This window comes from Lutjanus erythropterus, chromosome 11 (assembly GCF_056507025.1).
Source record: "Lutjanus erythropterus isolate fLutEry1 chromosome 11, fLutEry1.hap2, whole genome shotgun sequence".
Classification (NCBI taxonomy): Eukaryota; Metazoa; Chordata; class Actinopteri; order Lutjaniformes; family Lutjanidae; genus Lutjanus; species Lutjanus erythropterus.
The window spans coordinates 25,990,157-26,002,377 of NC_139327.1; the positions used below are offsets into that span (position 1 = coordinate 25,990,157).

At 39.3% G+C, this 12,221-nt stretch overlaps 1 protein-coding gene across 1 annotated transcript in view; it reads right to left on the minus strand.

Annotated features, from left to right (window-relative positions):
* Positions 1–357: 357 nt before the first annotated feature.
* Positions 358–12,221, minus strand: part of pdlim4 (PDZ and LIM domain 4) — a 60,652-nt gene continuing 48,788 nt past the window's right edge. Inside the window, exons 6-7 of the mRNA XM_084729823.1 lie at positions 3,629–3,767; positions 358–1,051 (exon numbers count right to left, since the gene is read on the minus strand). Coding sequence (XP_084585949.1) covers positions 847–1,051; positions 3,629–3,767 — 344 coding nt within the window. The 3' untranslated portion in view covers positions 358–846. The remainder of the gene's footprint in view (positions 1,052–3,628; positions 3,768–12,221) is intronic.

Consider the following 12,221-nt stretch of genomic DNA (forward strand, 5'->3'; position numbering starts at 1 on the left):
ACAATGAAACCTTTAAACCCCTAAACCAAAGCTTGAACAAAATATCATTACACCTTAGATGAGTTTGCAAAAACACAGACTGACATTTTGTAGTGTGCTGTGCTTCACTGGAAACTGTTGTTATGATAGCAAAATTAGTCTGAAGGCAGAAAAACCTATGCACAGTCCATCACAGCAAGCTCACCAGTCAACTAAAATTCTCCTGTGGTAACCCATATCGCACACACTCGCACATTAGTGTTTTAAAGTTATTTTAAGGCTTGAGTAGGTTTGTCATGAGACACTGAATATGATGCTGGTGATAAAGTTGTGCTGATTGTTAGAAAAATATGCTGGTGTAGTCATTTCAAACTTTTCTGCAGACATTTTGCCCCCTGTGCATGTCTCGTTTCTTAATTATTACATGTAATATTCTGGTAATATGCTGTGATGTGGTGAGGAAATGAACGTGCATATATGAACACCTTTTCCAAACATGATCTTAATTGGTTCAATGTTTTTCTTGGATTGTAATTCAATGTAAACACACTGATTGAGAGATGGGGGCATAAGATGTCAGCTTTGTAATGGGTTTTCGGATATGCATCAGATCCAAGCCTTATTCTGTCAACATATTTCAGTATGCTCAATATACACAGCATTTATCAAGTCTGTCAGTGTAGAAATGCTGATCTTGGATCACTGAAGTACAAATTTCGTAGGACTCTCCCAAAGGCAAAACTAATCCATTATCTGCATTCCAGTTTGACAGATCCTGATAAATGCAGGCTAGGATACTCAGTAGCCCCATTCTCCTAGATTTTAGTTTCCCAGTTATATTACAGTATAGTCAGCTCCATATCCATCTCAGACCAGCTCCACCTTGGAGTTTGGGTAAACGGCAACGACGTCGTAGCCCTCTGGAGGCTGGACGCGTGCCTTGGCGTGGGTCTCACAGTACAGATTGTCCTCGATGAAGAAGTAGCCTTTCTGCTTGAGGTTGGTGCCGCAGTCGTCGCACATGAAGCACTCGGGGTGGTAGAGCTTGTCCCTGGCCTTCACGATGGTGCCACTGCATGGACAGATGGAGGGAGACAGTGTTGGACTTGCGAAGGGTTTAGATGCACAGTATGAAAGTTCTGAACTGCGATGATGTTGTGAAGTAGCATGGGATCATGGGAGTTGTTGTCCTGCCTGATGTGACTCAGGCAGGAATCATGTTCATGAACAAGGTGATGTATTAAGGTATGTCACATTTGCAGACTTCCTTTCCTCAGTCTCTGATGAATCACCTGCTCTTTCTGGTGTTTCTCTAGAGGTTACAGGGACTATAACTATAACTCAACATGGTCAAATTGTCAAATAATAACTAATCTGTGTGAGCAAAACACTCAGGTTTCAGTCAGCTGTAAAAAGACTTAAAGAGACAGGAGCTAAAATGGCTTGTTTCAGACAGAAGTTGGATAGAGGGGCTGCATAAAGGGCCAGTACAAGATAAAGAAGGATGTTTTTGAACTGTGAATCATGCAAAGCGACCCTAGTGGAGTCCCAGAAAGAAAATACTGAAAATTTGCATAATAGGTCCCATTTAACACTCTACATCACTGTGACATCACTGGATGCAGGAAGCTACAGATTTTGCAGCAGGAGAACTCAGTTTTCTTCGTCAATATAGCTCACACTGAAGAATTTATTGTCTTAATGGATTATCCTTATCATCAGTGCTGACTGTACATGCACATGAAAAGTGCCACATTTTCCCTTTAATGTTCAGCCTGAAGGATGCTGAAAGTGAAACAGATACTGTTTTGTGATGACAGATTTGTACTTCCTCTAATTTATCTTGTGGTTTCTTTTTTTGGTACGGTTTCAGCGGCACCCTGAGTCTGAGTCTTAAATGTTTAATGACAGTGTACAGGACGAACACAGCCTTATATGTAGTGTAAGGGAAATGTAGAACAAAGACAGTGCAAACCAGCTGTACAGTGGAACAGGTTGCACAACTGAGAAAGATTAAAATGTGTGAATGCATGATAGGAAAATCCTTAAAAGGCTCTGCAGGCATTTTTTTTTTATGGGGGTGTCCTCATCACAGAGGACAAACATTAAGCAGAACACTTTAAAAGGAAGTAAGTGATGGTGAACAGCTTCTGACTAACTCAGTTGTTTATTGAAATTTCCATCATCTATGTAAATCAGCAATTATCTTACTCTGCAGCGACTGTAACATGCAAGTGTTTGAATATATTTCATTACGCGTCATATTTATGGGATCTTTTCAAAGAACACATCCTGAGCGGAGTTTCAGGCGGAGATAAGGTTACACACATTCATACAGTCACACCTGGGAGCTGAACAGTGTATGTTTATTCTGCTGGCGGGCTACTGATCAACACTGGTGCATTTAGAAGTTCACTGCTACACTCAGTCCCACAGTCACAGCAGTTATTAAGGGCGTTGTTCATTCACTGCTCCCAATAAGATTTTCCTTTCTGGTGTGGGGACTCGGGCCAGCGACCATTCAGTCATATGCCTGCCTCTGTTTTTTTAACCACTTTCCCCAGCTAACCACACCACTTGCAGGATAAACTCTCGACACACTGCTCCATATTTGTTTAAAAAGCTGTAAAATGCTCCCAGGTCATAACAGCCTTTTTGTGCGAGCTCCCACATTGCACTCTCGTTAACAAGTAAAGTAAGCCGATGACATCACTTCTTACCTGCAGCTGCTTTTATAGAGGGGGGATTACCGGTGCATGGGCTTACGCTTAATGTGTTTGTGTATCTGCGCCTCTGTGTATGTGTGCAGGTGAGTGTGTGTGTGTGGGAACGGGTGTGGAGGATGGCTTGGTTTAATCATTAAAATGACGAATGGGAATAGATTTTTTTCTGGTTACAAGTGAGAGGCCTGTTGGTGCAGGTCGACCTGCGTGAGTTAACCTCTTTGTTTCAGACTCAGGGAAGAACCATGTCTCACCTCACACATAGAAAAAAAAACTTTCATGACCACAGGAGGAGTGATAAAACCAGACAGAGAGACATATAATTTCCAGATGGCGATTAAAATAGTTTTAACAGCAAATCTGGGAGTAAATCATTCATATTTTCAGTATCATATTTACTGCATCTTTGGTAGTCTGTAATTCCAGGCCACAGTAACCATTATTTTTATAAGGTTCATACTGTGGTACTCCAATAAAAAAAAGTTCCCCTTTAGTATTCAAATGAAAAGCAAATTGAAACTTTTAAATATTTTACATATGAAATAAACTTTTAGATGTATCATATGGTCTTTACCCTCCAAGTCCAAAAAATGTATCACAGCCTCCTTAAAGGGAGAGTTTGGATTATCTGAAGTGGGGATGTATAAGGTATTTACAGATAGTCAGTGTATTACCTACAATAGATGGTGGTTGGCATGCTTCAAGTTTGGAGAAGCAGGAGGCTCACCAGCGTAAGAAGATTAAAAAATGTACTGACTATTAATATGTACCTCATACCTCCCTCCATGAATGAATGAATCCAAACTATCCCTTTAAAAGGAGTCTCTGGCCAGTAAGACACAATTACATACTTATTCTATTTGATATTACATGATGTTATACAGTCCATATCTTAGAAATCAAGCCAGGATCTGTACAATACTTACACAATGCCGTTACAGCAGCGTGTGCACTGGGGTAGCTTCTGAAGACCAGGCAGGGGGCTGGGGATGGGGCTTCCCAGTTTGGGGATTGGAGACCTGACTGGAGACTTTAGGTTCCTCATTCTCTCTGTTGGGGACACACCTACAAATAACAAAACAAAACAAAAAAGCATAGATATAAGGACTTCGGACACTTCCAACATAAACCATTTAGATGTCAGACCTTACAAATAAGTGTGCATACTATAAATGTGCAACATGCTGTCAGAATTCCAGGTGCTCTCTGTGGGCTTCTGCTATCTGAGAGCTGTGTTTGCACTCTGCAGGAAATTCTCTTTGAGGTCTAGGTAGTAAGACTGGACCATGGTGGCTGTCAGGTCTGTATTAGGCTGGTAAGTGATCCGAAGATGGATTAATATTTTCCACACTACCCTCAGAAGAGGCACCAGGTGTCAGTTTCTGTTCCCCACCGAGTTATTTCTCACTATTTCTGGTTCTCCTCACAGAAGTGTGTTACCCTGCTGGCACAAGGACATGGCACAGGTATCCACGTGAGGAATAGTTCATGTTGCATGTTATTCTCAGGCTTCTGCCACTTTTTTGACAGACTACTTTCCAGCAGTTTTGGTAGAACATTTAATACAGATAGTGAAAAATTTAAATGTGCACCCTATTGAGGACACGTGTGTTACTGATGTGGTAGCCATACATGATATGTGATAAATGTATTGCATTATACTGACAGATGTTTCTATTATTTTGTTCACCCCATTTATGTCAATTAAAATTGAGTGATTAGGAATGCTTAAGCCAACTTTTCTTTGAAGTCCTGCAAATTCATCATCATTACTTGCAAGTCTTTGAATGTTGAGACTTTTAACATGTGGGACTTTATAGCAGCTGCCTAGCAACCACCTAAAACCACCAACTAATGTCCTGGCAACTACATAGAACACACTAGTAAACACCCTGTTCTGCCTTAGTAACCTTGTAGAACATCCTATCTGGAAATGGCTATAGAACCATAGTACACACTAGCAACTATCAACACCCTGCCACACACCACCCAGTCAACACCAAGTAACAACCTAGTAATCCTCTAGCAACCTACTGGAACACAAGTAGAGTATCTAGAAACACCCTAACAGCCATGCAGAAATAATTCAACAATGTCCTGCTGTACCAACAACTTGGAGCAATACAATACCCTGGATAAAACAAGTTTTGTCTACGTGGTGAACACAATACTAATATTAGCAGCTCTGTTTGTTGTTTGACTGTGTTTTACTATCGTTCTCGATGTTATGTCATTCGCAGGACAAATGATAGCCTCTATTTCCTGACAGAGATAACGACATGGTCAGCATTAGAGTTCCATGTTAAGATCACATTTCTCATTAACTTTGTTGCTCGCTTTCATAAACAGGATGTTGCCACTTGACTTCTTCCTCAGCCTCTCCATTGAGTTTTTGTACTTGTGATTAATTTGGAGAGATTTATGCTTTCGCTTTCAGAATTTATAAAGTACAGCTCAGTGACAAGCAATGTAATATCTACTTTTGAAGGCAATTAATAGTAGGCTCAATCTTCATGGTGGTATCAAAATTAATGTGGCAAGGATTTGCTGATGTGAAAATGTTTGGTATGGTGTGTTCAAGTGTTGCTCTAGCCAATGAATATTTATTTTTCACTCAGAAGAAACCAGTCCCTGCCCTAAATTTTGCTCTTCTGCTTTCTACTTCTGTTACTGAATCTTTTCGTGTTTGTCTCTTGTTTGAAATCCCCTCGATTTGACCTCTCTGTGTCTCTCGCTCCTGCCTGTGTGCTCCATTCAAGAGTAGTGGTACTTCCTAGAAGGAATTCATCAGTCAACCTGACTAGACACACGGTACACATGTTACAAAGTCAACCTTTAACCATCACACCAAGACGCTACAATTACACGATATCTGTGAAAGCGCAACGTGAGCAGAGGCGATATTAATCTTAATGGCAAGAACAGATAGACTCATCGTCAGACTGCAAACATCTCGCCTCTCCCTCCCCTTCCCAGCATGTAGGAGAACATACGGTGGCTGCGAAACTTCCAAAAAATGTTAAAGTCTGCATCCAGAGCCAGTGTTTGCTTTGTCTGTTCTAGGGTACTGTAGAAACACAGCGGTGCAACATTGTGGCCTCCATCATGGAAGATGACCCATGCCCTCTGTAGAGATGACTGGTTTATTTAAGTGACAAAAGCACAACTATTCTCATTTTTAAGTGATTATACACTAATAATCTTGCACACTGGACCTTCTAAATCTACCACATAAACAGTTGGGGCTGGTAATTCTGGTGACAGACTGGAGTTGCTGCCTTCCCACGGATAACATTTTTTTATTAAGAGCGATCAGCTCCAACCATCAAGCGTTTAGTTATGCCTGAGTGGAATGCATGAAAGGAGCATACTTAATACTGGATATCTGGAGCCACTCCAGTGGTTCCAAATGCACCAGTGCGCAGATCAGCGGGCACGGCTGTGATCTGCAGTATATGACTTCCCCTTACTGATGATGTGCCAACAGAGGCTGCACAGGCCAACAGGCCACCTATCACTGCCACTAACCACAGTCTAATTACCTCGCCTCTGGCACCTGACTCAAAGTACTTTCCATCTTTCAGTAATAGTTAGCCTCTGACTGCTCCGTGGAGGGTTTAAGAGCTGACATTAGCTGGTTCTGTTATTTCTGGGATTAATAACTTTATTACTTAATGATGCACTCTAATGGAAAACCTTTTATGTGCAGCACTCTCGTGACTTTCTCACAGAGGGGAAGGCTGACTAATAAAAGTCTTTTGACCACAGTCAGGAATAGATACAAAAAGCAGAATGAATGAGTGCTTGTTTAGTCTAACTTCTACATTTTTAAATAGCCAGACTACTTAGGGTCCATATATTTTGTTGCCAAGTGCAGACAGACACCATATTTTATCTGACAGACAGTGACAAGCTGGCCGATTACGACACATACCTCACCCCACGCAACATTCACGGCACAATGTGTGTCCTGCACTGTGACTAATATCAACCAGACACGCTGTAAAACGGTCACACACTCATGTTAGCCTCCATCCTAACTCAAACCTGTCAAGTGCAGAGTGTGGAGCCTCAGGGAATTTAAGGCAAAGGGAACCACAATGTCGAAAGCTAAACAAACAGCTGTAATATGATAATGTTAGACAGTTATTGTGGGATATTGCATCCACTTCTCAAGGATGTCAAAAAACAAAACAAAACACTTAATTTGTTCCTGAGCATGCTGCAACAGATTTAAGGGTTTAATTTCTCTTAAGGGCTTAAGGCTATAATATGTAACATTTCCACATTAAAATGTCTTAAAACAGCAGGTCTGTACTTCCATTATTCCAAATGTTGTTAACAATGTCATCATATTCACTTAGACACATTCAACTGAAAATTTTTAAAGACATTGGAGGATATGCCTTCAGAGCATCAAACTACATCTTTTGTTACTGCCACTAGCAGCAGAACTGATTGTGCATTTTTAAAAAAAGGGATTTTATCGAGACCGAACAGGACAAGAAAGACAAGAAAGATTATTGAAACATGGGCACAATGATCAGCTGAAATGTGCTGAAAATAAATGAAAATCCTGATTGATTAATGAATTCCACTGAAGTAAAATTATGGACTTTGTTTCATGACACAGTAAACTAAAGACTGAAAGTCACTGGGATGAAAGCTATGACAAGAAACTTCATATTTCATTAATTTTGGGCGCCCCTGTGGACATAAGCAGTCTGGTTTCCACGTCAGTATTCGATTGAGACTGTTTCATAACCAATTTAAAAGTCCTTGTAGTAGCTTTAATGATGGGCATCTTTAGAGGATTTATAGAGTAAGAAAATAAAAGAATATCAAACAAAAACTACAATAACAATGATCTCTGGCTGCTGATTTATAGTGCTGTCAGAGGAAGAATTCTCCTGTGCCAACACAGACAGTTGAAGGGTTAAGCCCCTCACCACTGGGATCACATGTTTACCCCCACAGGACTGGAAATCTTTGCTGGGGCTTTAAATCTTGCATCTTTTCAGCTCTGCCTCGATCCCTGTGGAATAACAATCTGAATGGAATGCTCCCTCTGTTTTTCCTTGAAACAGAATTGAATTACTCTGCAGTGTGTCTGAAGGGGGGCATGACTGATGTGATGTTTATCTACATCCCGTTACCTACTACAGATAATTCTAATCACATTGTTCCAATCAAGTCTAAACCACTGGGGAAATATTCATTTAACTTTGCATATAACTTCTGAGGCAAAGTAAGATAAAAGTAACAAATAATATTGTATGTGAGCATTCCAAGTTTACTTGTTATAATCCAGTAGGCAATCAATAATCGGATGAGTGTTATACTTTGAAAGTATAACATTTCCTTCTCTTCATATCAGTGGTGCTGATGGATGTCGAAGCACATGAGGACCTGTCCTGAGAAAGGACACAGCCTGCTTCCCTCCTGAGCACTTTCCCTGTACTGAAACTGGGTTTCTGTGGCCATCATTCATTACTGCTGTGACAAGGTGAAAAAATAACCCCAGCAAGCTGATGGAAAGGAGCCTTTCTTGAAATAAACAACCTCAAGTAAAGGTACAGTGCAAAATACGATATTTTTCTTCTTCTTTTTTTTTTCTTAAACAAATAACCAGGGAATGGCTGAGGTTTCAGAGAAGTCGCTGGAATTTTGTTTATTTCTTTTTCCAAGTGTGGAAGAAACACTCCTCCATCATGCTGTCTTATTCATCCTCTTAAATTCACCACAAACTTTCATTAATAAAGGTGGAAATTATGGCATCTATCATTAGGAATGTAATGATATAAATTATTGACAGCAATATTTAAAAAAAAAAAAATGCATGAATTATTTTTGACATTGAATGTTTTATATTCTATGTGTACAATTGCAAAACTAAAACGAAAGAGCAGTCAGTGATCATTTTATAAAATAAAATAAAAACATAAAATAATTAACCATGTAATTTCAAAGTAGATAGATTGTGATATTGCAATATTTGATATACTGTTACATTCCTAGTAAACAAATTTAATTTTAATTTCTTTTAAATATATAGAAATGGTTTTGTTTATGTTTATTTGTTAGAATATAACTACATAATATGTAGTATTATGTAAACATGTTATAATGCTAACATTATTATCACATTAATTAATATTAAATGATATATAAAAAACATCCTTTTTCTCATTTCTTTCTCACTTTCATTTCATTTTAAGTTTAAGTTTCCTTATTCAACAAATGCCTCCGTCAGACAAAACTAAGTCAAATAAGGCACTAGTAAGTAATTATTGATCAGTACATTTTATTGGTTAAATTCTTAACAGCAATTAATTGATTCATAATAAATCATTAACATCCCAACATGTTGCGTAAAAAAACAGAACCTTACATTGATGCAGCTTTTTATTACCTACCAACCTGTTTCAACAGCCTAACAACACCAGTGTTAAACAATCACTCCAGCTCTCTTCCATCCACAATGCTATCCAATCGTGGCAGAGTCTGTGGAATTCTGGGTAAACTGACACTCTTGTTTGCTTTAACTTTAAAAGCCCCTGAAAGTCAACATGGCCTCAACAGGGGCTTTCGCCTTCAAAAGGGGACCAACCACCGTGATTTAAAAGCCTGACAGCAAGGTATGCATTGAAAAACAGGAAGATCCGAGTTTAACCTGAGCGCTGAGCGTGTTCAGTGGTTAATATGACCTTTTTTTCCTGCTTTATTGAGCTATTAAAAAACTACAACCATGAAGGGATGAACATGAGCAACATTTGTGTCAGGATTTCACTCTCTCGCGCAGATTAAATGACACCAAACATCAACAGAGACACAGGTAGCTTCTAAAATGATCCCAATGTAAAGCTGATGTGTCTCCCTGTCTCATTAGGGGCTTAGCCTGTCAATCAACCTGCCAGTCTCCCAAGCTGAAAGACCCCTGACAGCAGACAAAAAGAGCTCCCTTTAAACCTCTTTAATCCATCAGCAGTGACCTGCTTTGTCTGTCATTAGCATCTGTCTCTTTCTTTAGCTGCCCCTCTCTCTTGCTGCTCTGAGTGTGATGTTTAAGTGCTAAATTAAGGCAACAGTGCGATCTGGCTCTGCTCCAGGCCTCACTGCAGGAGCAGCCAGCGTTCTTCCTTGTGCTGTGGATTATCCTGTCGACTCTAACATCAAAGGTAGAGCCAGAGATGTGATAACCGATCGGGGAAGTTTTCACTCCTGCCCTGGGATAAAGAAAATCACTGATGGATTTATTCTGAAATCTGAGAGAAACTGAGGCTTTTCCATCTGAATGGCTTCGTTATATGTTTTGGCCAAAGATACAGAATTAAAGAGCCACCAGCATGGTTATTTTCTTTTATTTAAATAGACCAAATTATCATCCCCAATAAACATTGTCCATGGACCTTGAAAAGTAGAGTGTATTGTGTGAATAGTATATTATTCTGGGTTTCAGAGGACAGGTTTAGGTTTACTTTCTTAATAATGTTTCCAACTACTACCACTGGATTAAATATAAGACAATATTTTCTCATGGAAATTGAGTTTAAAAAAGTGAGCGACAGTATATTTGAGGACTAGACATATAAATACTCACAACAACATCAGATATTCTTTTTGAATGGAAAAAATTGGCCGCCTTGTGTCAAAGTCTTTTCCCCCTTTTCGAGCGTGCAAACATCAGCTTCCATTTTTCCACTTCGAAGATGTCCTAGCCTGCCCTGTGTGTCAGCGAACAGGCTAAACAACGTACCGCGTGTTTACAAAACCCTCAGCCTGATTCTGTTTTTGCAAAGGTTGACACACTGGTTTCCATTGGATCACATAAAAGATTTTATCTAATCCGAATACTTTTGATTTACTTCAAAATCACCTTATACAAAAAAATGGACACAGTAACAACAAATATTATTTTGTTCTTTTTAAAGATATCAATACATTTTCAATGAATATAAAAAGCATTTTGCATATGTTCTTTTTGTGGAGCTAAGAAACACTTTTTATGAGTTTATTGGTTATCATGAAAAAAGTTTAATATTTTTAAAATGGCCATATTTTAAAGATGTCATCCAAATTTAATCCAGTAATTCTTGTCAATGTAGCTATAATCTAATTACACATTTTCAAATGTAATCTGGGCTGATTATAGTTAGTTACTTACTTACTATTTGTAATCTTATTACATAATCCCAACTGTATTTAATATATTACTACCCAAGCCTGGACGTTGCAGATATAAGTGGTTGGTGTTTGGGTATTTTTGGCCCAAGTTAAAGTCAAGGAGACACTCAAATTGATGGGGCAAGTGGCTATTACTCAACTATTACAGAGCAGTCATGATACAGACCTCAAACAGACAGTTTGAGCTCTGCATCAGAGAAAATGATTCTTACCACTTCAAAAGCCTGACAAGAGAGACTGCTGGAGAATTTTATGCTTCACTTTTACAAGAGAAAGTCTGGGTTGTACTCTGGGTCGTCTTATATTCATGCCAATATCTGTTTTCTTCACTGTCAAAAGTAAATATCTTGAGGACACATTAACTATTAATGTTGTTGTCTTATTTGCATGAAACTATTCCCATCTGCACCAAAAATCCATCAGCAGTGACCAGTATTGGTATCCAAAACCCACATCAGTCAAACCAGAGTATGTAAAGTCTCTCAGAGCAAATCTATGGGGGAAGGTTCTCTAATTTAAGTGAGAATTATGGATCAAATAGGTGACTAAATGACAACCTACACACAGTAGGCACATATATTAAAAGCAGCATTTACCTATGCAAAGATTATTGCGCATATAAGCCAACTGTGACTCTGCAGATTCCTACATTCACAGCTGGTAACACTCCACTAATAGCAACAAGGGTTGAAGGACGCCTCGATGTTAGTTACTAAATAAAACATTAATATTAGTCAGTCCAATGCTAACAGGTCATAATCCCACTTCTCTGTGGTCCAGGCTGTTTCCGCTTTAACATAACAGCACTTGGCTTATAATTACGACTTTCACAACTTTTAGTGGTAAACATGGAACCTGAAAAGAATGTGTTAGCTCAGAGGATTAGCTGTCCTCCGCTGCTGTCAGCATCACATGACTCCTCCTCAAAAGCTGGAATGCCGAGCGGTCAGAAGGCGGACAGGAAAACCATATTTCTCACTTTATTGTCCTATGTGAAGTTGTTTTTGCAGTAAATTGCCAAACCAAAACTTCCCTCCCCTGTTCATCCGTGTGTGAGCTATTTAAAGCACTTCATCTTTACCCCGCTCACTCCGTCTCTTGTTTTCTCTCGGCTCTCCCTCTCAGTCTTCCTCTCTATCCTCTAACCTCGCTGTCTGTGTCTTTCTATAAAAGGAAAACTATGCCAGTAAGACAGGGGAGCTCAAAACAGTCAGACAGAAGCTGCCTGAGCGACTCAAGATGTTCCTTTGGCTGAGATCGTAAGTGTCATTTGCAAAAGCGGAAATATTTTCCATATTTTCTTTCCACCTTATTCATGCAAAGACTTCAGAAAAC